The sequence below is a fragment of the Tursiops truncatus genome, chromosome 3 (assembly GCF_011762595.2).
Source record: "Tursiops truncatus isolate mTurTru1 chromosome 3, mTurTru1.mat.Y, whole genome shotgun sequence".
NCBI classification, from domain to species: domain Eukaryota; kingdom Metazoa; phylum Chordata; class Mammalia; order Artiodactyla; family Delphinidae; genus Tursiops; species Tursiops truncatus.
Window position 1 is genome coordinate 28424105 of NC_047036.1, and position 27219 is coordinate 28451323.

Consider the following 27219-nt stretch of genomic DNA (forward strand, 5'->3'; position numbering starts at 1 on the left):
CGGGCGGGAAAGGTAGAGCGAGGTGAGCTTCTCTCTTCCGCAAGGCAAGCTAACGGTGCCTTGAACGAGGTCCGAAGAGGCCGGTACACTGAAGCCGCCGGCGGAAGCCGAGCCGCCAGGCTGAGGGAGCCGGGAAGTCTAGTTCTGGGCCGTGGCTCCTCTGCCTTCGGCCAGGTACGCCGCGTCACGCTTGCCTCTCGGCCGCCCTCGCCCGCTTTTCGGGCTAGAGCCTCTGCGGCCGGGGCACCGCCCACAGGAAAGAAGCCAGGGGAAGGTCGGACGTTGCTCGGAATGTGGTGTTAAGGTTTACAAAGTTAAGGGGAGACAACGGCAGAAAATAAGGAAGCGATTTGCACTTGAGAGAGGGGGGCGATAGTGGTGTTACAATCCAGGGCCATGTGAAACCGCACAGGAACAGAATTGAGGAGGTTGAGACGTCAGAACCCCTCGCCCTGGCCACAGTTTTGAAAGTAGAGATGAGAAAGACAAATTAGTGAATCTTCTCTTCTAGTCTTTGGATTGTGAATGTTGTGGAGTCTGAGTCAGAGAGCTAGCTCCTCAGGGCTCAGGTGGGAATGAGTGACATTCTGCAGGGTGAAATGAGGAGGGACTTGGTGGGTACCAGTGTTCAATAAATAACTGCATTCGAGTTCGATTTGATTTAAGCGACACGGATAGCCATGAGGGTTCAATTTAGCAGATAATTACAAATCAGATTTTTTGCCATGAGTTTCAGTCATTTCCCCCATCAGCTAATGACAGCAACCAAAGCAGACGCATGTGTTTTAGCTCCTTAACTAGGATCACCTATCAAGTAGTGAGATGGCCCAAGGGACACGGAGAAGAATTAACCAACAAATACACTGTTAGTAGTGAGAGCGGGTTACCTGCAAAAACAGTATCTGACTTGAGTAGGAGATCATAGTTTTGTTGATTCAGGAGCTGTTAATGTGTTGGCTTAAGGGGTAAAAAAGGTAGGGGATTTTGGAGGTAATGTGAAGTAAAAATTAGAGGAAGGAAATTTGATTCAGGGATTTAATTTGGCAAATGTCTTTAATTTCTGCTTTCCACGGTCTCCATACACGAGTGTGTGTGTATAGTCTATTTGTGGATTTAGGATGGGTTATGTATTTGGGCAGTTTCATTTTAAGCCGATAGCATCCAACAAAGGGAAAACAGAACAGACTTCTAAGCGTTTTCTTTCAAAGCTGACCTCACATGTGATTCTTGGTAGGAAGAAGATGCGAGCCAGCTCCATCCGCATCCCGACTGTCAGCAATGACACCGACTGGGACTTCTGCTTCCATCTGTAAGTATCATACTCACTCAGTGGCCTGAAACGTTGGGACCTCCACTTAAGGCAAACCTTGGTAAACTTTGCATGCATATTATATAGTAGAGAAGATTGAGCTTCTGTGTTGTATGCTAATAATGGTTCTGCTCTAATGTCCATTTGTACCTGTGCAACCTGTGCAAGATGGAAAACAAATGTTTTTTCCTAACTTAAGGGAAATTTCAATTTTTTTTATAAAGATAGGTTACTTATAGCAAGATTGGTAAAGTCATGGAGAATTAAATATAGAAAAATTAATGAGAAATTGAAATTGTTTCATGAAATAAAGAGACAATAAGTAAATTAAAAATTTCACATCATAACAGCTAATACTTATTGAGCAAATACTATGTGCCGGGCACTGTTCTGAGTACTTATGCATATTAATGCAACTAATTCCCCCAAAACTCTGTGAGGGAGGTACTGTGATTACCCCATTTTTTAGGTAAGGAATATGAATTAAAGAGAGGTTAGGCAATTTGCTCGAAGTCACACAGCTAGTAAATGCTATTCAAACTGGGCAGTCTGACTCAGAGTCCATTCCTTAACCACTCCTCTATACCAGGGTTTCTCAACCTCGACACTATTGACATTTTGGATCTGATTATTCTTTGTTGTGAGGGCTGTCCTGTGCATTGTAGCATCCCTGGTCTCTACCTATGAGATGTCAGTAGCACTGTCCCAGTTGTGACAAGCCAAGATATCTCCAGACATTGCCAAATGTCCCCTGAGAGCAGTATCACCCTTGGTTGAGAACCATTGCTCTATACCAGTGCTATCAAGTAGAAATATAACGCAAGCCACAAATGTAATATTAAATTTTTAAGTAGCCATATTAAAAAATAAAAATAAACAGGTAAATTTAATTTTAACACCATATTTATTTATTTCAGTATCTCTAAAATATTACATAACGTAATTCATGAAATACATTTTCTTCAATTAAGTCTTTGAATTTCGGTGTGTGTTTTACACCTGCAGCAGATCTCAATTCAGACCAGACACATTTCATGTGCTTAATAGCCACATGAGACTAGTAGTTAATGTATTAGTGTAATTCTATACCATCTCATAAAATATCTTAAGGTTAAGGGTTATACAAATATAAAATTGAAGTTAAAAATGTAGAGTTTACAGTAGAGTATCTTGGAAATAATCAGATAATTCATATTTAATTTTACTAGTCAGAATTCACATTTATGATGGCAACATGTAGAATAAGTTAGAAACCTAGCAGATCTTTCATTTAACTGGCCTAATTATTTTATTCTGACTATCCTTCCAGATATCTAACTGGTCAATATTCTCCAGGCATGTTTTTTACCTTTCATAGCAAAATGTTCAAAGCTAGTTCAGGGCTTGGCAGTCTCAAGTCATTTGTCAAGACCTCAATGTTTCTACTTCCTTTGAGGCCCTGCTGTTGAAGCTTGCTCCCTTTGGTCTCAGCTTAATTTCATTCAAGGCTGAAATTTAAATATTTAGGGCTTATAATTTTTTTTAAAAAAATTATTTATTTAAATTTATTTATTTATTTTTGGCTGCATTGGGTCTTCGTTGCAGCGCACGGGCTTCCTCTAGTTGCGGCGAGTGGGGGCTACTCTTGTGGTGTGCTGGCTTCTCGTTGCAGTGGCTTCTCTTGTTGTGGAGCACGGGCTCTAGGCACGTGGGCTTCAGTAATTGTGGCACATGGGCTCAGTAATTGTGGCTCGTGGGCTCTAGAGCGCAGGCTCAGTAGTTGTGGCGCACAGGCTTAGTTGCTCCGCTGCATATGGGATCTTCCCGGACCAGGGCTCGAACGCTTATCCCCTGCATTGGCAGGCAGATTCTTAACCACTGCGCCACCAGGGAAGCCCCTGGCGCTTATAATTTTTAATATCCAAAATTAGTAATCTCTTTGGTGACCCCAGTAGATTGAACTTCTGCTTCAGGTGGGTGACATATGCAGCCTACGCGAAGCCTTCTACTGAGGGACTGAGCTTTCTTTCCGTGAGTTTTCTTGAGTTATGATCTCTTGTCACAGATTTCCTCCACCTTCAGTCTTTTTCAGGTATCCTAAAGGCCTTACACTTTCTTTTTCCATTCATTTGTTCATTATTTAACCAGCCATTATTTGTTTTTACTGTGAGCCAGGTATCAGGGTTTCTTAGAAACAAATGAGACTCAGCCCCAGCCCTGGTGGAGTTAACTGGCTAGGAAGCAAAGAAGACTCCGAAACAAAAGCAGATTTTGAAAATGAGACTGTTGCGTGATTCGCACTATAGTAGAAGTTGGAGAAGACTTTTGCAAGCCCTGCAGAGGGTGTTTCTACTGCTACTCCAGTGCTAGACTTCCAGCAGAGGTGACATTCGAGTTGGAGGAGGAGTACGGAATTCACTAGGCAGAGAACAGGCAGGTTTAGCACCTGTCTCCTGATTACAGTGCTGCGCCAGCCTTCCCTGGCTTTTCCATTGAATTTGCATGTCTTCTGAAAGCACACTTCTGTTTGTGGGCAGAAGGCAGTCCTGCTGGGCCCTGGGCTTGGGCCTGAAGAAACGTTGCTGTCCTGTCCACATAACCTGGTTTGCCCACGTGCCTAAATAAACATAGGTTATTTAGAACAGGACTCTGGATGGGTATTAGGATGTCATTTATTCGAACCTGGTGTAAAAGGTTACGCTTGACGTTTACTTTCCTTCTAAATTTTCCTCTTTTTGTTTTTCTTACAATGGAAATTCATTACTTATCTAATCAGTGGAAAAGGAAGATAAATTTTGTTTTAAAAACTATACTATGGTTGAACTTTTAAAAGCTATCGTGAATACAAAGGTGATTCCTTTGGGGGAACTTACTAATAATTAAAATTTCTGTTGTTGCTCTTAATATCTTAGAATTCTATTTCTTCTGGATCACTTTATGATGTCTCTGGTAGAGTTAGGATATGGTTATCTTTTTTGTTATGTAAGATTAACTCTTTGGGCTTTTATCTTTATCGTACCAATTACCCATTCATAATTACATTCAACATCATAGTCTGAGATCTGCATGGGGTGTGTGTGTGTGTGTGTGTGTGTGTGTGTGTGTGTGTGTGTGTGTAAGGGGGTGGGCAGGGGGTGCTGGGGAAGAGGGAGATTTTCAACCCACTCAGCTCTTTCTCAAACACGTTTGTTTTTTTGTTTTGTTTTTTCTAACATAATTGAGAAGGTCATTTCTCTTCTGAATCTGCACTTGACCCAGTGTGGGTTCTCTCCTCTCTCCTTGGTGGGACCACATCCTCTTTAGTTACTATTTATGTTGAAGCTTTTAAGAAATATGAAAGAAGACACATGAAGTTCTGACCTCAAAGTGTTAGTTCCCTTTACCTTATTTCATTATGTCCATTTTCCCCCCTGGTTTGGATCAGAATTTTAGAACATCAAGGCTCTTGGAGATCTTCCAATTCAACATCCTCACGTCATGGAGCTCATAAAATAAGAATACCTAATGTTAAAAGAGCACTTACTAAATAGCAGGCTAAGTGATTTATGAGTATTATCTGATTTAATCCCATAACCTCATCAGGTGGGTATTCATATTGACTTCATTTTACAGTGAAGCAAACCAGTAACTTACTTAGGGTCATGTGGTTGGTAAGCAGCAGGGCTGCGACTCTGCCGTAGGTGGGAGGTTCCCTAAATCTGATTGGAACCACTACATTGCCGTTCTAATTCTTGGCTTTTCAGGTGACGTGAGTTCACCACCTAGCTTTACTCTACAGGTTTATTTCAGAGATCATATTCCTAGCCCCCAGCTGGGAGGGCTCTGTCCTTCAGTGCTGCCTTGTTTGAGATATGCAGGGTTAAACCTGACTCTGTGTCCCTCCCTGGTACCCACAGGTCACAGCAAACCAAGATCCCAGAGCATCAGCAAAGAGATGAGTTGTATCCCACTAGTGGGTCTGGAGAGAGCGAACAAGATGCTAAAGCCAAGGAGGAGAAGGCCGTAGACCGTATGTCTCTTCCCAGAGAGAAACCAGCCCAATCCCAGAAGAAAGTAGCTCAGCTGAGTAAGGGAAAAATGATAATAAAACAAAAAACTCACTGGGTTTTCCATTTAAAAATACGTCCATGACTAGAGAAGTTCTTCCTTAATTGCAGATCGAAGGACATGAAGTAGAGGAAGGTGTTATATTTCTCTATAAGTGGAAGAAAAGAAAGCAGAGCATAGTCGGTAGCCAGCCCGCCTTCGGGCTCCACGTGGGTCACTGTGCCTACCTCCTTGGAGTGTTTGTGCTCCTAGCTTTAAACTACAAATTGTTTGCTTCTTCCTGTTGCTATTTGATTACGTTAATTAAAAAATCATCTTTTGATTTCTCCTGAAAGGTTTCAGAATAATATCTTTTGGGTAACAAGAAGGCCAGGATAGTGAGGCAGGAGGCTGAGAACAAGGGTAGCCAGGCAGAGTCTAGGCTCAGGCCTGGCAAGGATACGGTGAGATGCCTGTGGTTACAGTGGAATCATAAGCAAACCAAAGGACTGGAAGTGGGCGGTAGCAGCAGGGGTCAGAGAGTGTAGGTATCCATTTTCAAGAGCAAAGCAAGGACTTGGGAACTAGGACCTCAGAGCAAGCGTTTAGCAAGAGTGTTCAAAATGCGGGAACCCGAGAAAGCATGTCAGTGACCCTCACGATTAACACACAGGCACCGACCTGCTCCCAGAGCATTACTTATCAACAAAGGAGTTCATGTGCTGACTTACTGACTTCCTGGCCATTCCTGGCTAAAGGAAAAAATGATCTTAACGTACATGTGTGAAAAAAAAAAACTCTGCAGATGGCTTAGGAAAGGCTGAGAAGCACTTCAGAGGGAGATGATAGAAGCTGATACTTCCCTAGATGGATGTATTTATAATATAAAGTTACCTCTGTAAAGTACCCAGAAACTTGCAAAGGACCTTCATCCTGACCTGGATCCAATAGTATTTCATAAACCCAGGCTAGAGTGATCACTTCTAGAAAGACAAGTACCAACTGCTGTGGAACGCAAGTGTGGGCTCTTAAGACTTGACAGCTCCTTGGGACTTCCCTGGTGGCGCAGTGGTTAAGACTCCCAATGCAGGGGGTCCGGGTTTGATCCCTGGTCTGGGAACTAGATCCCACATGCGTGCTGCAACTAAGAGTTCACAAGCCACAACTAAGGAACCCGCCTGCCGCAACTAAGACCCAGCACAACCAAATAAATAAATATTAAAAAAAAAAAAAAAGACTTGACAGCTCCTTGACCAGTTTGGTTAATGACAAAGATTTAGATTTAGGAGTTATATCTAGCCCAGCTCAGCGCTTGCAGCCCTGAAGGACAGGAATATTGGTGGCAGGAGCAGCAGCCCTGGATTGACCTCTAGAGCCCATACTGGTTGTCTCAGTTTCCCCAGGGCGGGAAGTGTGGGGATGAATGAATACAGAATGTCCAGAGCCAGGACAGAACTCAAGGCTTTGGACTCTCATTCCAGTGATTTTTCATGATGTTATGCTTCTCCCTCAGAATAGAAGTTAGTATTTACTGTGCGTTCAGCCCGTGCAGAACTCTCAAAAATTCTGACTGAATGGATGTTTCTAAAACACGAGGGGAAATGTCGCTCTAACACTGTTTGCGTCTGTGTGTATGAGCTGGGAGGGGTGAAGCATCAGGGTAGGAAGGAGATGGGGTGGGGGGACGGGAATCATGGGGATCGGAAGGGAGCAGTCCTTGGACCACTCTGTCTGTGTGTTACTCTGTAAATGGTTACATGCAGATAACACGTAACAGATTTGGATCACTTTGATGTTGACTCACTTTCCCTACAGTAACCCCATGAGGTAGATGGTATAGATTTCCAGATAGAAAAGGAAGCTGGGACTCAGGGTGATCTTGCCCCAAACATCACAGTCAGTAAACAGAGGGTTGAAACTCCAGGTTTTTGAGTCCTTGAAGTGCCGTTTTCACCTCACTGGGAAATGAATGCCTGACTCTGTCAGTTAGCGCAGCCAGTCGATGACTTGTGTTTGTAGAGTTACTGACATCTGTGACCTGAAGGTGCAGTTCTCTGATTTCTTAGAGAGCTCTACCTGTCAGTTCTACAGAGCCAGGGGCTCTCTCCCCGCCTCATACTTATCTTTGCCAATCGAGAGATGATTTATTCAGCAAATACTGAATGTGCGCCTCCTCTCTGCATGGAGCATACAGCAGTGAACATGAGAAATAAACTGTTCTTTCATTTATTTATTAAATTTATAAATTTATTTATTTATTTTTGGCTGTGTTGGGTCTTCATTGCTGTGGCGAGCGGGGGCTACTCTCTGTTGTGGTGTGCAGGCTTCTCATTGCGGTGGCTTCTCTTGTTGTGGAGCACGGGCTCTAGGCACGTGGGCTTCAGTAGTTGTGGCACGTGGGCTCAGTAGTTGTGGCACGCGGGCTCTAGAGCGCAGGCTCAGTAGCTGTGGTGCACAGGCTTCGTTGCTCCGCGGCATGTGGGATCTTCCCGGACCAGGGCTCGAACCTGTGTCCCTTGCATTGGTGGGCAGATTCTTAACCACTGCGCCACCAGGGAAGCCCCAGGAATAAACTGTTCTTGAGGAACTTATTTTTTATTTGGGGAGACAGATCATAGACAAACAAAATAATAGTTACTGCAATATCAGAGAGAGTGCCATGAAGAAAAAAATCAAATAGGCAATGGGATAGTAAGTGATGGGGTGAGAGTCTGTTTTAGATAAGGTGGCCAAGGAAGGCTTCTCTGAGGTGAAGGCAATGAAAATGAGAGAAGAGGGTAACGATGTGTGAGAGTGTCCTAAGCTGGGGGGACAACAGGTGTACAAGCCCCAAGTTAGAAATTAGTTTGCTATGTTCAGGAACATCAGATTTGTTTAAAAATCAAGATATGTTTATTATAATAATAATAATAAGAAGAAGAAGAATGATAAATAACTAGCTATTTGGTCACCATTGGAGGATGCTAGTGAATGAACTCATTATTTGGAAAGCTGATAAATAAAGAGAATGATTAAATCATGTATCCTGTCCTTCTGATACGAACTGTACTATTGGGTAACTAAGAAGGAGATGAGAGGAGATTTCTTTTTATAAAGTTATTCCACCTAACATATGAAGAGGGAATGATAGAATTGGGATATCAGCGTTTTATAATCTTTTATAGATTAATTCATGTAGTTGTGCTTTTAGCAGAAAGAGACAACCCAAGGTTAGGTGTCTTCTGATGGTAGAACATATGAAGTAGTTTTGCTTAAAAAAAAAAAGCTAAAGGTAACCAAACTTCTAAATCAACCACCAATATAAAGGCAGAATGGAGACTGGAAGGACATGTTGAGTGACACCATAAAGATTCAACCAAATTTCCATTTTTGGGAAACACTATAAACCAAATAACTCAGTTTCTTCAATAAATAATTTGCAATGAAAAGAATTAGAAATGGAGGTGGAACCCATTGATGAAAAGAGACTCATGAGACTGATCTCAGTGTATGGACAATTAAACTGTAAAAGAAATGTTAGCTTTATGAGGTAATTATTAGGTTTATGAGACTAGATATTTGATAGGAATCATTATTAATATTTTGGTGAGATAATGATTTTGTGGTTATATTTCTAAGTCTGTATCTTTTGGAAATACTTATAAAATATGAAATGATTTAATATCTTTGCTTTGCTTCAAAATCGTAGAGGGAGAGGGCGGATGCTTGAGGAGCATAGGTATGAAACCAGATTGGCTGTGAGCGATGAAGCTGACTCGTTCTCCATGCTCTTTTTGTATACTGTTAAAGTTTTTCACAATAAGAGGTTAAAAGAAGTCACTCTGGCTATGATGTAGAAAGTAGACTATGGGGGGCAAGAGTGGAGGCAATTAAGAGGGGCTGTGTTCACCCAGGTCAAAGATGAGGGTGGCTTGGACTAGGTACACGTGGCAGAAATGAGACGTGTGTAGCGTTAGAACTTAGGAATAGGGTGGAGCCAAGAGGGCTTGATGGATTGGCTGTGGGCTGGGAAGGGGGGGAGGAGAGAAAAAGTTGACAGTGGACGCAGTCCTGCAATCCAGTGATAAGATACAGGCTGGAGATTTTCCTCCTTTCCACAAAGTGTAATGACTTGTTTGCTCTCTGCAGAATACCCAAGCAAATGAGGAGCTGATTCGCTGTGTCATCCTTTCTCGGATTATTTTTGGGGAAGAACCCTGGAAATGTGCACAGGCTTTGGCCACCCTGGCTTATGGCTACGTGACACTGAGAGGTACTCGATTTCCCCGGCTGGGTCTGGGGGAGCCAGCCACACTGAGCCCACACAGAACCACAGTCGGGGGGGGGGTGTTGCCCAGGGGAGGGTCCATCCTGTCCCCAACTCACACCTTGTCAGGAAGCGGGGAAGTCCATGGATGAGGCGGGCAGTGTGACAGGGATCGTAAAGGTAATAATGAGGGAAGGAAAGCAGAGGACAGAAGCCTGGAGGACAAGAGCGTTAGGATTGGGTAGCGGAAGCGGAGCCAGCAAGGAAATAGAATCAGGAGGGGCCAAGTCATGGAAGCCAAGGGCGGAGAAGGGGCTTCAAAAGGAAGTGCAGTGTGGTTTCAGCAGAGTCAGATGGCAGAGAGAGGTCAAATGAGGTGAAGGCCGAAGACAGACCCATGGAATTTTCAGTTGGCAAGTCATTGACACTTGGTTTGGCACCAACAAGTATACTCCTTGGGCCCTGGGAGAGCCCAGATTCAGGGAGACAACTTAGGTAACTATTTTTGAAATTCTGACCTGAGGTGATGGCAGCTTGAACCTGAGAGGAAAGTACCAGAAGCGTTTGCGGGGGATGTTTGTCTGAACCGAGGGCAGGCAGACACGGCCTCCCTTTCTTTAGAGAGATTACTATGGTAGGTCTGTGGAAGGAGGTTGGCCTTCATCTTCTGAAATCAACCCTTTCTATGAATAGCCACAGTAGACTTTGAGTTTTGCTTTTCCAGTTAGATTCCAGACTAACTCAAGACAGGTAAACAGGTTATATTACAAAAGATGGTGGGAGCACCACCCTCTTTTCCCTAATTCACAGTTCTTCCTGCCGCATGAATGGAGAACCACATTTGAGTAGTAGGTTGGAGGGGAAAAAGTTTTCCTGTAAAAGAAGGTCTTTTTGTGTGTTTGTTTTTTCTAGATGGGAAAAACAACTTCCTGATTAGCTGAAATGCCCACATAATATAACAGCACTCAGTCTTGAACCCAGACTTTCTGAGGCCTAGCCTAGAGTTTTTCTAGAATAGGTTTTGATTATGGCCGTACCTTGAGAATAGCCTAGGGTCTCTTATTTCAGGTATAGGCCTTACCCAGTTTCTTCACTTTAACTTTTTTTGAAGTCTGTGGTCCTTCAAATAAAACAACGAAAGCTTTGAAAAATCACAGACCTTCAAGAGGGATGAAGTGCTTGCTGAATTCCACTTAGTTTTGTTGTCATTAATCCTGTAACTGCTGCAAAATGGACAGAATTTATGAGCCAGGCTCCCGTGCGGGCGGGACGTATGCGTCTGTGTGTGCTCGCGCCTTGCTGCACATGCGCGTGCTTTATGGCCGGCAGACCTGCCTGCCTCATTTCCCTGGGAGCCTTTTCCAGCAATGGGGGAAGGGCGTCAAGCCAGAAGGCTGATTTCTCTCGATAAATGGTCTTCCAGTAAGTATTTAATGAGACACTTGTATATGTGAAATTCTTGGACGAGGGCTCTGGGAACTATAAGGGGCAAAAGGCACAGTCGTTGCCTTCAGAGAACTTACAACCTCGTATGGAAGGTGAGCTACCCACAGACAACTGCGGTAGAAGGCACCGGAAGGCACCGGAAGGCACCAGAAGGCCGTGGGACTGGTTTAAATGCAGGGCTTTGGGGGCGCTGGGTGAAATCATTTCTGACTGAAGGTAGTAAGTGATAGATTCAGGAAGAGGTACCATTCAAGAAGGCCCTTTAACAATGAGTAGGGTTGGGTAGGCAGAAGAAGGGGTGGGCATTTCTGATGAAGAACAAGGCCTGGCAGACGCATGGAGGTGGGAAAGTGCAGCGTGTGTTTAGAAAGTAATCAGCAGCGCTGGCTAGATACGGTAAGGACCACTCAGATGAACCTGGAAAGGAGGGCGCTTTGGGCAGGCTGAGGAATTAGTCATTTATTTGGTAGACAAGGAGGACTATTAGAGATTTTCCAGCAGGGGGATGAATAAATCAAAGTGTGCTTTTGGAAAGGTCAGTCTAGCAATGATAGCTAGAATGGAAGCTATCTCATCCAGCTGTTTACCTCTAGGTGTAAAACCAGGCTGGTGACAGGGGGCACGAGTGAGAAGGTAAGGATTTAAGAGTCTATGAAGGACAGATGCCTTTACCTTTTAAGCCAGAAATCCCACTTTTGGGACTCTTTCCTGAATACACACTTAAATGGATGATATTATTCTTTGCAGCATTGTTTATGATAGTAGAAGATTGGAAACAACCAAGTATACTCATCACTGAAGGACTAATATACACTATGTGGTACATACAGCCTTAGAAAGGGCTTACCTACCACTAGGGAAAGATCTCCTGGATACATCTTTAGGCAACAGAGAACGCACAATGCAGGACCGTGTTTGTAACATACCTCTTTTCAGGTAAGAAGGAGGGGAGAGAAATGAGAATATGTGCTTATATTCACATCAAGAAACACTGAAGGAAACACAAGAAAGAAACGAAAGTTACCTAGAGGCTGCTTGTGAAAGGGAATAGAATTTGAAGTGAGACCTCTCAATCTTTACCTTTTCCTATAAGTTTAACTTTTGAACCGTGGGAATGTATTACCTATTCAAAAATGATAGTTAAAAAAGGGCTGTGAAGGAAGAATTGGCAGGACATGGCATTGGATTTGGGGTTGAGGAAAAGTGAGGCCCCAAGATGACCATGAAGTTTCAGGCCCCTCAAGATGCCATCATCAGAGATAAGCCGGTCAGGAAAGGAAGCGAAGTGGGAGAGGAATGGCGGGTCTGGTTTTTGATATATTGATTTTGAATTACAACGGAGAAATCCACAAGTATATTTTTACTAGGTGCTGGAAAGTTGGGACCAGAACTGGGGAGGAGAGAAGGGGAATCGTAAGCATGGAAGAATATTTGAGACCAGAACTAGGGAGGGGAAATGGAAAATTATAAGCATGAAGGCCGAGGTTGACGTTATAGGAGTTGATAAAACTTCTGAGAGGAGAGAGAAGAAAAGGAAGAAATGGAAAGACAGACCCTTGGAGAATGGACATATTAATGGAAGGGAACAGAGGACCCTGGTAGAGTGAGCAAAGAGTCCAATAGAGAAGGTTTATCAAGGAGAGCTGAGTTAGAGCAGTGCCTTGGGAGCCAAGAGGAGAAGCCAAGCAGCCTAGGTGTCTGATGCTGCCATGAGATGGGGATACAAGAAACTGCGACTGCACTTACTCAGTAAGAGGCCCTTGGGGACCTCACGAGAACCACTTCTGCAGAAGGGTTGGAGCAGATGCCAGATCCCAGGGATGAGGGGAAGGCGTGGGCCGGTAGCCTAGGCTGTGTATGCCACGTCCTGCATAGTGAAAGGGATGAGGGGGAACAGGAGGGTAGCTAGGGAAGGCAGAAAGGTCATTTGAAGCTAATTTTATAAGAGGAGGCGACCTGGGAACATTTTAGGCAGTGAAGAAGGAGCCAGATAGAGAGTTTGAAGGTTTTAAAAAATGGAGCAATCGATGCAGCGGGGTTCAGGAGTCAATAACAAAAAAACGCGAGGCCTTTGCGAAGCAGAGAGTGTAAAAGACTGATGGTTGGTGAAACAGGGTAAGGGACACTAGAAGTGGAACTCTGTCACCAGCTGACCTGGCGAGAACCCTCCCGAGCCTAGGGCTTCAGTGGTTGAGAAAAGGGCAGGTGGAGGTGACTGGTCACCTTGTGACCACTGTTTCCATGTGTTCAGGAAGGAGAAGACAGTAACATGGGCAAGCAGTTTCCTGGTGTTTTGCCTATTATTAATGAAGCAATGAATTAATTTGTTAGCCTGTTATTACTGGGAACCTTCCAGGTATCTGGGGCTCTAAGTGTTGCAGAAATCTCGAAAAAGATGCATAAGTCATGAACCCTACCTTCTCTGTCTAGTTGGTAAAAAAGCTGGTACAGGAACAACAGGGAATGATAAAGAGCAGTTGGTCTGACCTGCAGGAAGCCTGGTACCTATCTGAAGTGAGTGTGCGTTTGAGAAGGAGCCTTTTATAGAGATTCTGTAAGCAGCTTTATGAAGAATGTCCAGAGTACATAAAGACAAGTATAATCAATTGCTTAAGGGGAATGGACCCTGGTAGTAATGATGATGATAACAGGTAATATTTATTTAAGCTCATTTCATTCCTGTGTCAGGCACTATTTAATCCTTTTTCATAAATTAATTAAATTAATCCTTGCAACAACCGTACGAGGTGGGAGGTATTTTCATTGCCATCTTATAGGTGAATAAACTGAAGTACAGATAGATTAAGTAACTCATTCAAGTAGTAAGTGGCTGAGCCAACTTCTGTACCTGGAAGTCTGGCCCTAAGACCCTGCTGTCTTAATCACTGTACCACGAGAACTTCTTAAATATAGGTGATGGTCAAAGGTGACAGCAGCAGCCTCCAAAGACTGAGTAGCTCCGAGAAGATTCTCTGTGGCCTGAGTCAGAGTAACAGAAATCAGTGGTGGAATCTTACCCCAAACTAAAGCAAAATGATCGATACATTTGGTGGACAATCTCTGGACCGCTTTTCCAGTTCATTAATATGCCCTTGTGATTTCTGAATCTCAGGCTCCAGAAGCAGGTCTTGCTGCCACCCTGATTTTTACTTCTATAGTTGCTGCCCTGTTGGTGCAGGGAGAAGGCTGGTGTCCCTGGCTGGGGAGGGCAAGTAAAGGAAAATGACGCGGTCTTGGAACAGACATCGGATTCCGGGAGGTGGGACTTGGAGTTAGGGAACAAGGTCACCAATCTGTGAGCATCCTCTAGAGAGAGAGGAAATGAGTCTTACACAGACACATATATGCAGAGCATTATTTTTACATAAAAGAGGGTGTTCTTGCAATTAGTAAAAAGCAAATGCATTTCAGAATATTAGATTCTGACTCTTCATACTTTGTCATCCTGAATTTTCTCATGTAGGAAATGCTATAAAAATATTATCACAGATTTTTTTAATGAAAAAGGAGCTTTTTCATACTTGAAAACTTTAGAAAGCATTCGTCTAGAGCAGTGGTCTCTAAACTCTTGAGAATTAGCTGTCTTTTCACAGAAAATGTTTTGAGCACTCTCCATAAATATGTATTTATTATAAACTATGTACAATAGTATTAAATATTATGTAATATTATATTCATAAAAATAGAAAACAAAAAAGATTGTTTTTAAAAGCAGAGAAATTTTAATTTTTTCCCCACATCCTTATGTCATCTTGCATACCCATAGGGGTACACGCACTCCACTTTGGAGACCAGAGTGGATTCTGGGAAGAGTAAAGGAGTCATTTTTTTCTTTAGGGATGATTTTAAAGTTGAATGAGCTGTGTTAAATCGAGATCCTAGTTCAGTTTACTTTAGTCCATTGGTTACCAGCTCAGCTTTTTCATTAGAAGGACCGCAGTGCAGGGCATGGTGAAGGGGAGACAGGGAACTATATAATCAATTAGCTGCTGAGTTGAGAGGAAAAGGGTTCCTCTTGGGGATTCACAGCCAGCACTGGACCCCTGGGGCTGGGGTGTGGATCTGAGGGGGCAGCCTTGCAAAGCCTCAGAGCAACTTTAGGATTTGTTTTCTGTTTAGGAGCCCAGAAGCAATGTTGTGCTGATTTGGGGGTGGTTTTCAATAGCTCATCCAGTTTCACTTTTCTCCCTCCTGTGGACCCAGGGAAGCGTCTAAATGTGGTTCCTGCACTCCTTATTGACACGCTCCCAAGGGCCCAAATGGTTGTGGAAAGTAATCTATTTGATAAAAAGACTCTCGGTTTCCTACTTTGGTGTCTTGGCCTGATTCCCTGGCAGAGTTTTCTGTCGCTGCTGCCTTCTCAAGACCTATGAAGACTCCCTGTTACCTAGCAGATCAAGTCCAGCTTCCTCAACTTGGCACCCAAGACTCCATTTTCTCCATCCAATTCATACGTTATGTGTCTTTCAACTTAAACCTCCCTTCAGGCAGACTGGTCTTCTTACAGCCTTCCCTAATACTACAGTACCCCCCGACCCCACCCCACCGGTGCACGTGTGCACGAGTGTGCTCGTGCGTGCACGCGCACACACACACACACACACACACACACACACACACACGCTTATTCTGTCTTTATGGCCTCAGGCTGTTTACTCCAAGTGGAAACCCGTTCTCGTTCTTCTCCATCAGCCAAAACACTACCTACTCTTCAGAAAGGAGATGAGTCCCACTTCCTGTATAAAGGCTTTACTAACTCACTGTTTCTCCAAATGTGGTCCTCAGACAGCCTACATCAGTATCACCTAAGATAGTTGTTGTAAATCTGAATCCTTGGTTCTCACCTTAGAACTTGTGAACCGTAACTATGGGAGGCCCAGGAATCTGCATTTTGACAGGGTGCTTATGACGCGCCATGCAAGTTGAGGACCACTGTCATCTGGTAACTTGAGATGCAGCCCTCTCTTTCACCACAGAGTCCAGTTTTCTTTTCAGTTGAGACCTACAGAACAGGCATCTCCGAGTGTTCTACAAAGACTTCTCAGCTTCTGGGTCACTTTTAGGACTCTTCCAGAGAAACTGTGTTCCCATTGCTGCAATTCACTAAGGACCTGCACATCTGGAACATATGAGGGCTGCAGGCATCAAATGCAAGTCCTTTCAAATTATCTCTGTTGCCACTGACTGCACCCATACTGTGAAAGCGGGCTCCAAGGGCCAAACGGAGGGCAAACTGAGGGCTGAGGTGTGAGCGGAGCATCAGAGGTACAGTGCGCCTCCCCACAGTGGCAGGGGTGAATATGTTTTTCAGACCCTGGGGGCTGCCAAGAGGAGAGCTGAAGCAGCCATGGCAGTCCTCAGTAGGGTGGAGGAGAACCCCTATGTGTTCTCTGCTGGCTTTTCTCTTTTCTCCAGAGTTTCCCTTTCCCATCAGGGATCACTAGACATGAGCTAGGCTAGAAGATGAGGAGATAGTTCTGTAAACTGAATACTCCTAAGTCTCCCTCTGTTAACTGGACTAATAGTTCAAGTAAGTGCCCGGAATACCAGCTTCATCTTGGATTGAAAAAAAAATCCCCAGATGGAAGTAATTGTATTCATAAGCCCTTTGACTTTATAGAATGCCTTTTCCAGAAAGCTCGAATGAAGCAAAGCAGTCTGTGGCATAGCCTAGTTCATTCCTGGACTATCTCCATGTGTTTGGTAAAAGGGCAGCTTCTATAATTTTGTTGTCATTTTGCATTTGGAGGATGGAGAAGCGTTGTGGATTGAAAAGGTCACATGGCATTAGCAGTGGACTGGGAATGTGATACTCAGCTTCCACTCCTGACTCCATCAGTGATTTCCAAACCGAGTCCGTAGACGAATGCCAGGATGGCTGCATAAGAAGCATTTGTGGAGTTAATTCAACATATAGAGTCTTGGACACTATTCCTCTAGAGATTCCAACTCAGTACGTCTGGGGTGAGGGGCAGGATGGGGGGAGCCAGGAACCTGTATTCTTCACAAGCGTTCCAGATGATTCTACTGCACTGCCAATCTGGGGAACCAATACTAAAGGCCAGATGACAACCACAATGCCCTCCTTCCCCCTCCCAGGAATGTCTTTGACTGAAAAACCTTTTTAATGTTTCTCATCTTGCCATCCACCCTCAAACTTCCCCAGGTCTCCCAGCTCAGGCCAAGAAACATGCCGAGTCTGCCAAGAACACACTGCTGACCTGGAAGGGAAACACGACCTCAGACAAGGAGAGAAAGGAAATCCTGGAAACTCTGGTCATGCTCTACTACACTCTGGGGGTGGCCTGGCTCCTACAGAGTTGATATCCTTCCCTTCCCAGCGGGGTCTGGAGATCAGGGCCAGGGGCCACGCATGCCACATGGGTCGTCTCGCACAGGGTAAGAGGTGAAACCAAGGCCTCGTAGCTCCATTCTGGCATCCAGGTCTTCCACAAGCCTCTGCTGTCCATCTAGAAAGTACGAATGTTCCTCCTGTGTCTAGTCATATGAGCTCTGAGTTAAGCCATGGGAGGGTTGTCACTGGGGACACATCCCCTGGCCAGCTGAAAGCTTTTGGAGCCTGTCCCGCTCCTCAGAGCACTCAAGACAGTGTTAGCAATGAGGACGCAGGTGATAGCGGTGGTGGCCATGTAGGAAGACAGAAAATGAATGGTAATTTAAAGCACTGTTTGTCAAAGTAGGCTGCACGTTGTAATCCCCTGGGGGAGCTTTCAGAATGATTGCTATTTGGGTCCCACCGCAGAGAGTTTGATTTAGTAGGCCTGGGGAGCATCTGTTCATGGAGATTTTTAAAAGCCCCAGGTGATTGTAACATACAGCCCAAAACCTCTGATTTAATGTACACATGATCATTTTAGTTTTTCTGAAATGCCGTTGAGAACACTGCCCATGAAACCAGAGGCCAAGCAAAATAGACAAAAGAAAGAGTTCTCCATATTTCCAGAGGGGAGCTGTTATATATGCCTCTCCTCAAAAAGCTTGTGATTTTGACAGCTCCTTTTGGTACCATCTCCACTTGAAAACTGTTCAGGGTCTTTCATGTTCATGAATAATCATAAGCCCTCTCTGAGCCCATGTGTCCCCAGTCTCTCCTCTCTACACATCCCCCTCTCTACTTTTTTGGTTCTGATGCTCAGCTTGCAAAATCTGATACGTTTCCTTCCTCTCTTATGCCCTCAGTAGAGGGCTATTGAAAATGTGGGATAGAAGGATATTTGGGAATTAAGGGGATTTTCTTTCCTGCTATTTGCCTCTCGCCCAAAACCTGCTTTGCTTGGACTTTCTAAATGACCCAGAAAGTCCCTTTCAGCAGATTTAGTTCCTCTCTTTTACAGAAACCCACTTGGGAAAAATGAATAATTGTTGTCATGCAGTAGATGCCTCTAAGGAAATCCAGCGTAATTTACGGTTTCCGTTCACTCCAAATGCTCACCACCCATCCTAGCCCTGGACTGCAGCAATACCACAGGACACCCAGGGCCCTGTTCCTTTTCTGAAGAATGCTCCCTTCTTGACAGCATATATAGATGGAAAATAGAGAACACAGGGAAGGGTGCATTTTCAGATACTGCTTCGTTTTCCCAAGGGCCCCTTTTGTTTGCTTACCCACTGCTGCCCCTAATCAGCGTGGGGGGTTTGTGTACCTGGCATTCTCCTTGACTGTTTCACTGGCAGAGAGGCTTACTTCAACATGCAGAAGTCAGAGAGAAACATGGAGGAGCTGAAAAAATCATATAAGGGAGGTGCTTCTGGATTACAGGCCTCAGAGAAAGACCTAACAATTGCTTTGGGCAGGTAAGATCTGGGCTTAGACAAACTTGGACTTTTATGGCTAAGGCCTGGAATTACATGATTGTCTTGTACTCTCTATATAAAGGGAGAAAAATATCCAGAGCCAAAGACCCAGAGGCTCAAACGATAGTAAAAGAGGCTCGTATTTGCCAAACGCATACATCATGGTCTAAGCTTCGTGTGCTCTGTCCCATTTAATCCTTACAGCCACCACTGAGGTAGTTAGTGCAATAATTATGTCATTAGAGAGAGGGCAAAGAAACTGAGCTGAGGTTAAACAAACTATCCAAGGTGAAGCTTTTTTTTTTAATATATAAATTTTATTTATTTATTTTTGGCTGCGTTGGGTCTTCATTGCTGCGCACGGGCTTTCTCTAGTTGCGGCGAGCGGGGGCTATGCTTCGTTGCGGTGCACGGGCTTCTCATTGCGGTGGCTTCTCTTGTTGTGGAGCACGGGCTCTAGGCACGCGGGCTTCAGTAGTTGTGGCATGTGGGCTCAGTAGTTGTGGCTCGTAGGCTCTAGAGCGCAGGCTCAGTAGTTGTGGTGCATGGGCTTAGTTGCTCTGCGGCATGTGGGATTTTCCCGGACCAGGGATTGAACCCGTGTCCCCTGCATTGGCAGGCAGATTCTTAACCACTGCGCCACCGGGGAAGCCCCAAGGTGATAAGCTTTAAGTGTTGGATCTGAACTTGATCTGAACTTACAGACTGTTAGCCCTTCCTTGTGCCACCTCTCATACTTACGATAAAATTCCTTTATTTTCTGAATTGCCACCTACTTTTGTCATCAAGTATGACAACTTAAAAGACGAGGAAGGAACAGTTAATGAAGACAGTTTATTGGAGGTCCGTGAGTTATACATAGCACGTGCATTTTAAGGGAAAGTTGTGTTCCATATGGAAACAAAGTTCATGAAATTTGTTCAAGCCAGAATGAGACTTAACTGTTTCACAGTTGAGTTAGGGATCCTCTGAGAATCAGAATATTTAGATACGAGAGTGGGCCCATCAGATTATCAGAAGAAAAAAAAAGAATAATAAAAGGTTTATTATCCCCTAGAGTTTTCAAATATCTTCACATACTTAAAAGCAATCTGTTTCCAAAACTGTAAGCACTTGGCATGGTAGGGTAGGTGACGGAATGGTAAGGAAATGACATGAGTCATGCCTGCCTCCTCTAAAAAGCCATGAATCTAGAAGTCAAATGGGAAATGGCAGGGAGATGTCCGAACGTCCAGAGTTAAATATGGAATTAAGTCCATAGGCCCATAAATTAGAGTCTAGTGAATGTCTACTGCTGTCACACGGGGCAGTGACTAAGGTTTTTGTGCTCATGTGAAAGATAGCCTTGTTCCTCTTTCAGAATAAATTTGAGTGCATATTTCATTCGTCCATTCCACACTGTTGACCTGTTTTGTACATGCACTGTTCTAAGTGTTGGAACGTTTACTAAAGTATAACTACATCCTAGACACTGTCCTAAGTGCTTTACATAATTTATTTCACTCAGTCTTATACCACAAGCATATGAGGTAGGTATTTTTCTGTTTAATTTACAGATAAGAACATTAAGGCATGGAAAAATTAAGTAGTTCAGGGTGACAGAACTAATAGGTAGGAGAGCCAGCACTGTGTCGTCTGAATCCCTAGCTCACCTTCTATGACACACTGAGTTATGTCTGATACCCACCAAATATCTAGGAAGGGCAAATCCTTTTTCCCATTTGAAGGGTGGGGAAAATGAGGCCAGATTGCTCAGGCAGGTCAGACAGCTTGGCTGATTATCTCCCTACAAGCCCTCGATGAAAGGCATTCTCATTCTATAACTTGTGCTCTTATGGTCAAGGGAAAGAGTGGTCTGATTGACAAAAAAAAGTTTTTGTGTGTGTGAAGAATTATCAGATAACATGCCTTATATATTCTTTTGACTGAAAATTCTCATCTTCAGGGGAGGGAGAAACCTTCCAGCTTCAAATGAATTGTAACTATTGCAGAATGCTTTATATAAAATAATTTTATACACACACTTATATTTTTAATTCAACTTGGGAATACAAAGATGGGGGCATGGGGTAAGAGAGAAGAAATATTGATTGTGTATCTACTATATGTTAGGCAATTTTACATATTATTTTAAATCTAATCTTCATAACAACCTTGTAATTTAGGTATTCTTAACCTTCTTTTATTTGGAAGGAAATAAAGACTCCTGGAGTTTGCCCATAAAGCTAATAACTGAGAAGCAGCTTTGAACTACTCATGTTCTTCTCTTTGTGTCTTGCTAACTCTAGAAAGAGAAACCTAAATGAATGCTTTTTTATTATCATTAAAAAATTATATTCCCCATTTGTTTTGGAAATTTGAAAGAACAGATATACATGAAGAAAATAAAAGTCAATTGTAATGTCACCACCCAGACATAACTGCTATGAACATTTCAGTTATTTCTCTCTCTCTTTCTATATATATATATATATATATATTTAAATATAAATATATGTGTATATACACACATATATAAACACACAAATATATACATGTCAGGATTATATGTATATATTTAACATCTTTATTGGAGTATAATTGCCTTACAATGGTGTGTTAGTTTCTGCTTGACAACAAACTGAATCACCTATACATATACATATATCCCATATCTCCTCCCTCTTGTGTCTGCCTCCCACCCTCCCTATCGCACCCCTCTAGGTGGTCACAAAGCACCGAGCTGATCTCCCTGTGCCATGTGGCTGCTTCCCACCAGCTATCCATTTTTACATTTGGTAGTATATATAAGTCCATGCCACTCTCTCACTTCGTTCCAGCTTACCCGTCCCCCTCCCTGTATCCTCAAGTCCATTCTCTATGTCTGTGTCTTTATTCCTGTCCTGCTCCTACGTCCTTCAGAACAATTTTTTTTTGATTCCATATGTATGTGTTAGCATACATTATTTGTTTTTCTCTTTCTGACTTACTTCACTCTGTATGACAGACTCTAGGTCCATCCACCTCACTACAAATAACTCAATTTCGCTTCTTTTTATGGCTGCGTAATATTCCATTGTATATATGTGCCACATCTTCTTTATGCATTCATCTGTTGATGGACACTTAGGTTGCTTCCATGTCCTGGCTATTGTAAATAGAGCTGCAATGAACACTGTGGTACATGACTCTCTTTTTTTGAAATTTTGATTTTTATTTTATTTTTTTATACAGCAGGCTCTTATTAGTTATCCATTGTATACATGTTAGTGTATATATGTCCATCCCAATCTCCCAATTCATCACACCACCACCACCACCCTGCCACTTTCCCCCTTGGTGTCCATACGTTTGCTCTCTACATCTGTGTCTCAATTTCTGCCCTGCAAACCGATTTATCTGTATCATTGTTCTAGGTTCCATATATATGCATTAATATATGATATTTGTTTTTCTCTTTCTGGCTTACTTCACTCTGTATGACAGTCAAGAGATCCATCCACGTTTCTACAAATGACCCAATTTCGTTCCTTTTTATGGCTGAGTAATATTCCATTGTATATGTGTACCACATCTTCTTTATCCATTTGTCTGTCAATGGACATTTAGGTTGCTTCCATGACCTGGCTATTGTAAATAGTGCTGCAATGAACATTGGGGTGCATGTGTCTTTTTGAATTATGGTTTTCTCTGGGTATATGCCCAGTAGTGGGATTGCTGGGTCATATGGTAATTCTATTTTTAGTTTCTTAAGGAACCTCCATACTGTTCTCCATAGTGGCTGTGTCAAATTTGCATTCCCACCAACAGTGCAAGAGGGTTCCCATTTCTCCACACCCTCTCCAGCATTTGTTGTTTGTAGATTTTCTAATGATGCCCATTCTGACTGGTGTGAGGTGATACCTCATTGTAGTTTTGATTTGCATTTCTCTAATACTTACTGATGTTGAGCAGCTTTTCATGTGCTTCCTGGCCATCTGTATGTCTTCTTTAGAGAAATGTCTATTTAGGTCTTCTGCCCATTTTTGGACTGGGTTGTTTGTTTTTTTTAATATTGAGCTGCATGAGCTATTTATATATTTTGGAGATTAATCCTCTGTCCGTTGATTCATTTGCAAATATTTTCTCCCATTCTGAGGCTTGTCTTTTTGTCTTGTTTGTAGTTTCCTTTGCTTTGCAAAAGCTTTTAAGTTTCATTAGGTCCCATTTGTTTATTTTTGTTTTTACTTCCATTACTCTAGGAGGTGCATCAAAAAAGATCTTCCTGTGATTTATGTCAAAGAGTGTCCTTCCTATGTTTTCCTCTAAGAGTTTTATAGTGACCTGTCTTACATTTAGGTCTGGAATCCATTTTGAGTTTATTTTTGTGTATGGTATTAGGGAGTATTCTAATTTCATTCTTTTACATGTAGCTGTCCAGTTTTTCCAGCATCACTTATTGAAGAGACTGTCTTTTCTCCATTGTATATCCTTGCCTCCTTTGTCATACATTAGTTGAACATAGGTGTGTGTGTTTATCTCTGGGCTTTCTATCCTGTTCCATTGATCTATCCTGTTCCACTGTTTTTGTGCCAGTACCATATTGTCTTGATTACTGTAGATTTGTAGTATAGTCTGAAGTCAGGGAGTCTGATTCCTCCAGCTCTGTTTTTCTTTCTTATGACTGCTTTGGCTATTTGAGGTCTTTTGTGTTTCCATGCAAATTGTGAAATTTTTTGTTCTAGTTCTGTGAAAAATGCCATTGATAGTTTGATAGGGATTGCATTGAATCTGGAGATTGCTTTGGGTAGTATAGACAGTTTCACAATGTTGATTCTTCCAATCCAAGAACATGGTATATCTCTCCATCTGTTTGTATCATCTTTAATTTCTATCGTCAGTGTCTTATAGTTTCTTCATACAGGTCTTCTGTCTCCTTAGGTAGGTTTATTCCTAGGTATTTCATTCTTTTTGTTGCAATGGTAAATGGGAGTGTTTCCTTAATTTCTCTTTCAGATTTGTCATCATTAGTGTATAGGAATACAAGAGATTTCTGTGCATTAATTTTGTATCCTGCAACTTTACCAAATTCATTGATTAGCTCTAGTAGTTTTCTGGTAGCATCTTTAGGATTCTCTATGTATGGTGTCATGTCATCTGCAAACAGTGACAGCTTTACTTCTTCTTTTCCGATTTGGATTCCTTTCATTTATCTTCTCTGATTGGTGTGGCTAAAACTTCCAAAACTATGTTGAATAATAGTGGTGAGAATGGACACCCTTGTTTTGTTCCTGATCCTAGAGGAAATGGTTTCAGCTTTTCAACATAGAGAATGATGTTGGCTCTGAGTTTCTCATATATGGCCTTTATCATGTTGAGGGACGTTCCCTCTATGCCTACTTTCTGCACGGTTTTTTATCAGAAATGGGTGTTGAATTTTGTCAAAAGCTTTTTCTGCATCTAATGAGATGGTCATATGATTTTTCTCCTTCAATTTGTTAATATGGTTTATCACATTGATTGATTTGCATATATTGAAGAATCCTTCCATTCCTGGGATAAACCCCACTTGATCATGTCGTATGATCCTTTTAATGTGCTGTTGGATTTTGTTTGCTAGTATTTTGTTGAGGATTTTCGTATCTATGTTCGTCAGTGATATTGGCCTGTAGTTTTCTTTCTTTGTGACATCTTTGTCTGGTTTTGGTATCAGGGTGATGGTGGCCTTGTAGAATGAGTTTGGGAGTGTTCTTCTATCTGCTATAATTTGGAAGAGCTTTAGAAGGATAGGTGTTAGCTTTTCTCTAAATGTTTGATAGAATTCACCTGTGAAGCCATCTGGTCCTGGGTTTTTGTTTGTTGGAAGATTTTTAATCACAGTCTCAATTTCAGTGCTTGTGATTGGTCTGTTTATATTTTCTATTTATTCCTGGTTCAGTCTTGGAAGGTTGTGCTTTCTAAGAATTTGTCCATTTCTTCCAGGTTGTCCATTTTATTGGCATATAGTTGCTTGTAGTAATCTCTCATGATCCTTTGTATTTCTGCAGTGTCCATGTTACTTCTCCTTTTTCATTTCTAATTCTATTGATTTGAGTCTTCTCCCTTTTTTTCTTGATGAGTCTGGCTAATGGTTTATCAATATTGTTTATCTTCTCAAAGAACCAGCTTTTAGTTTTATTGATCTTTGCTATTGTTTGCTTCATTTCCTTTTCATTTATTTCTGATCTGATATTTGTGATTTCTTTCCTTCTGCTAATGTTGGTTTTTTTTGGTTCTTTCTCTGATTGCTCTAAGTATAAGGATAGGTTGTTTATCTGAGATGTTTCTTGTTCTTGAAGTAGGATTGTATTGCTATAAACTTCCCTCTTAGAACTGCTTTTGCTCCATCCCATACATTTTGGGTCGTTGTGTTTTCTTTGTCATTTGTTTCTAGGTATTTTTTGATCTCCTCTTTGGTTTCTTCAGTGATCTCTTGGTTATTAAGTAGTATATTGTTTAGCCTCCATATGTTTGTATTTTTTACAGATTTTTTTCCTGTAATTGATATCTAGTCTCATAGCATTGTGGTCGGAAAAGATACTTGATATGATTTCAATTTTCTTAAAGTTACCAGGGCTTGATTTGTGACCCAAGATGTGATCTATCCTGGAGAATGTTCAATGAGCACTTGAGAAGAAAGTGTATTCTGTTGTTTTTGGATGGAATGTCCTATAAACATCAATTAAGTCCATCTTGTTTAATATATCATTTAAAGCTTGTGTTTCCTTATTTATTTTCATTTGGATCATCTGTCCATTGGTGAATGTGGGGTGTTAAAGTCTCCTACTATGATTGTGTTACTGTTGATTTCCCCTTTTATGGCTGTTAGCATTTGCCTTATATATTGAGGTGCTCCTATGTTGGGTGTATAAATATTTACAATCGTTATATCTTCTTCTTGGATTGATCCCTTGATCATTATGTAGTGTCCTTCTTTGTCTCTTGTAATAGTGTTTATTTTAAAGTCTATTTTGTCTGATATGAGAATTGCTACTCCAGGTTTCCTTTTTTTTTTTTTTTTTTTTGCTGTACGCGGGCCTCTCACTGCTGTGGCCTCTTCTGTCACGGAGCACAGGCTCCGGATGCGTAGGCTCAGCGGCCACGGCTCACGGGCCCAACCACTCTGCGGCATGTGGGATCTTCCCAGACCGGGGCACGAACCCGTGGCCCCTGCATCGGCAGGCGGACTCTCAACCACTGCGCCACCAGGGAAGCCCTCCAGGTTTCCTTTGATTTCCATTTGCATGGAATATCTTTTTCTATCCCCTCACTTTCAGTCTGCATGTGTCCCTAGGTCTGAAGTGGGTCTCTTGTAGACAGCATATATATGGGTCTTGTTTTTGTATCCATTCAGCCAGTCTGTGTATTTTGGTGGGAGCATTTAATCCATTTACATTTAAGGTAATTATTGATTTGTATGTTCCTATTACCATTTTCTTAATTGTTTAGGGTTTGTTCTTTGTTATTGTAGGTCTTTTCCTTCTCTTGTGTTTCCTGCCTAGGGAAGTTCCTTTAGCATTTGTTGTAAAGCTGGTGTGGTGGTGCTGAATTCTCTTAGCTTTTGCTTGTCTGTAAAGGTTTTAATTTCTCCATCAAATATGAATTAGATCCTTGCTGGGTAGAGTAATCTTGGTTGTAGGTTTTTCCCTTTTATCACTCTAAATATGTCCTGCCACTCCCTTCTGGCTTGCAGAGTTTCTGCTGAAAGATCAGCTGTTAACCTTATAGGGATTCCCTTGTATGTTATTTGTCGTTTTTCCCTTGCTGCTTTTCATATTTTTTCTTTGTATTTAATTTTTGATAGTTTGATTAATATGTGTCTTGGCATGTTTCTCCTTGGATTTATCCTGTATGGGACTCTCTGTGCTTCCTGGACTTGATTGACTGTTTCCTTTCCCATATTAGGGAAATTTTCAACTATCATCTCTTCAAATAATTTCTCAGTATCTTTGTTTTTCTCTTCTTCTTCTGGGACCCCTATAATTCGAATGTTGGTGTGTTTAATGTTGTCCCAGAGGTCTCTAAGACTGTCCTCAATTATTTTCATTCTTTTTTCTTTATTCTGCTCTGCAGTAGTTATTTCCACTATTTTATCTTCCAGGTCACTTATCATTCTTCTGCCTCAGTTATTCTGCTATTGATTCCTTCTAGAGAATATTTAATTTCATTTATTGTGTTGTTCATCATTGTTTGTTTGCTCTTTAGTTCTTCTAGGTCCTTGTTAAACGTTTTTTGTATTTTCTCCATTCTATTTTCACGATTTTGCATCATCTTTAGTATCATTGCTCTGAATTATTTTTCAGGTAGACTATTTCCTCTTCATTTGTTTGGTCTGTTGGGTTTTTCCCTTGCTCCTTCATCTGCTGTGTGTTTCTCTGTCTTCTCATTTTGCTCAACTTAT

The 27219-nt window shown here is 42.2% G+C and overlaps 1 protein-coding gene across 1 annotated transcript in view; it reads left to right on the top strand.

Moving 5' to 3' along the window:
* The window catches only part of TTC23L (tetratricopeptide repeat domain 23 like), a 55617-nt gene continuing 28398 nt past the window's right edge, over positions 1–27219 (top strand). The window contains exons 1-6 of the mRNA XM_073802049.1: positions 1–174; positions 1235–1309; positions 5185–5392; positions 9443–9566; positions 17173–17329; positions 18696–18821. Of these exons, the coding sequence (XP_073658150.1) occupies positions 1242–1309; positions 5185–5392; positions 9443–9566; positions 17173–17329; positions 18696–18821 (683 nt within the window). The 5' untranslated portion in view covers positions 1–174; positions 1235–1241. The remainder of the gene's footprint in view (positions 175–1234; positions 1310–5184; positions 5393–9442; positions 9567–17172; positions 17330–18695; positions 18822–27219) is intronic.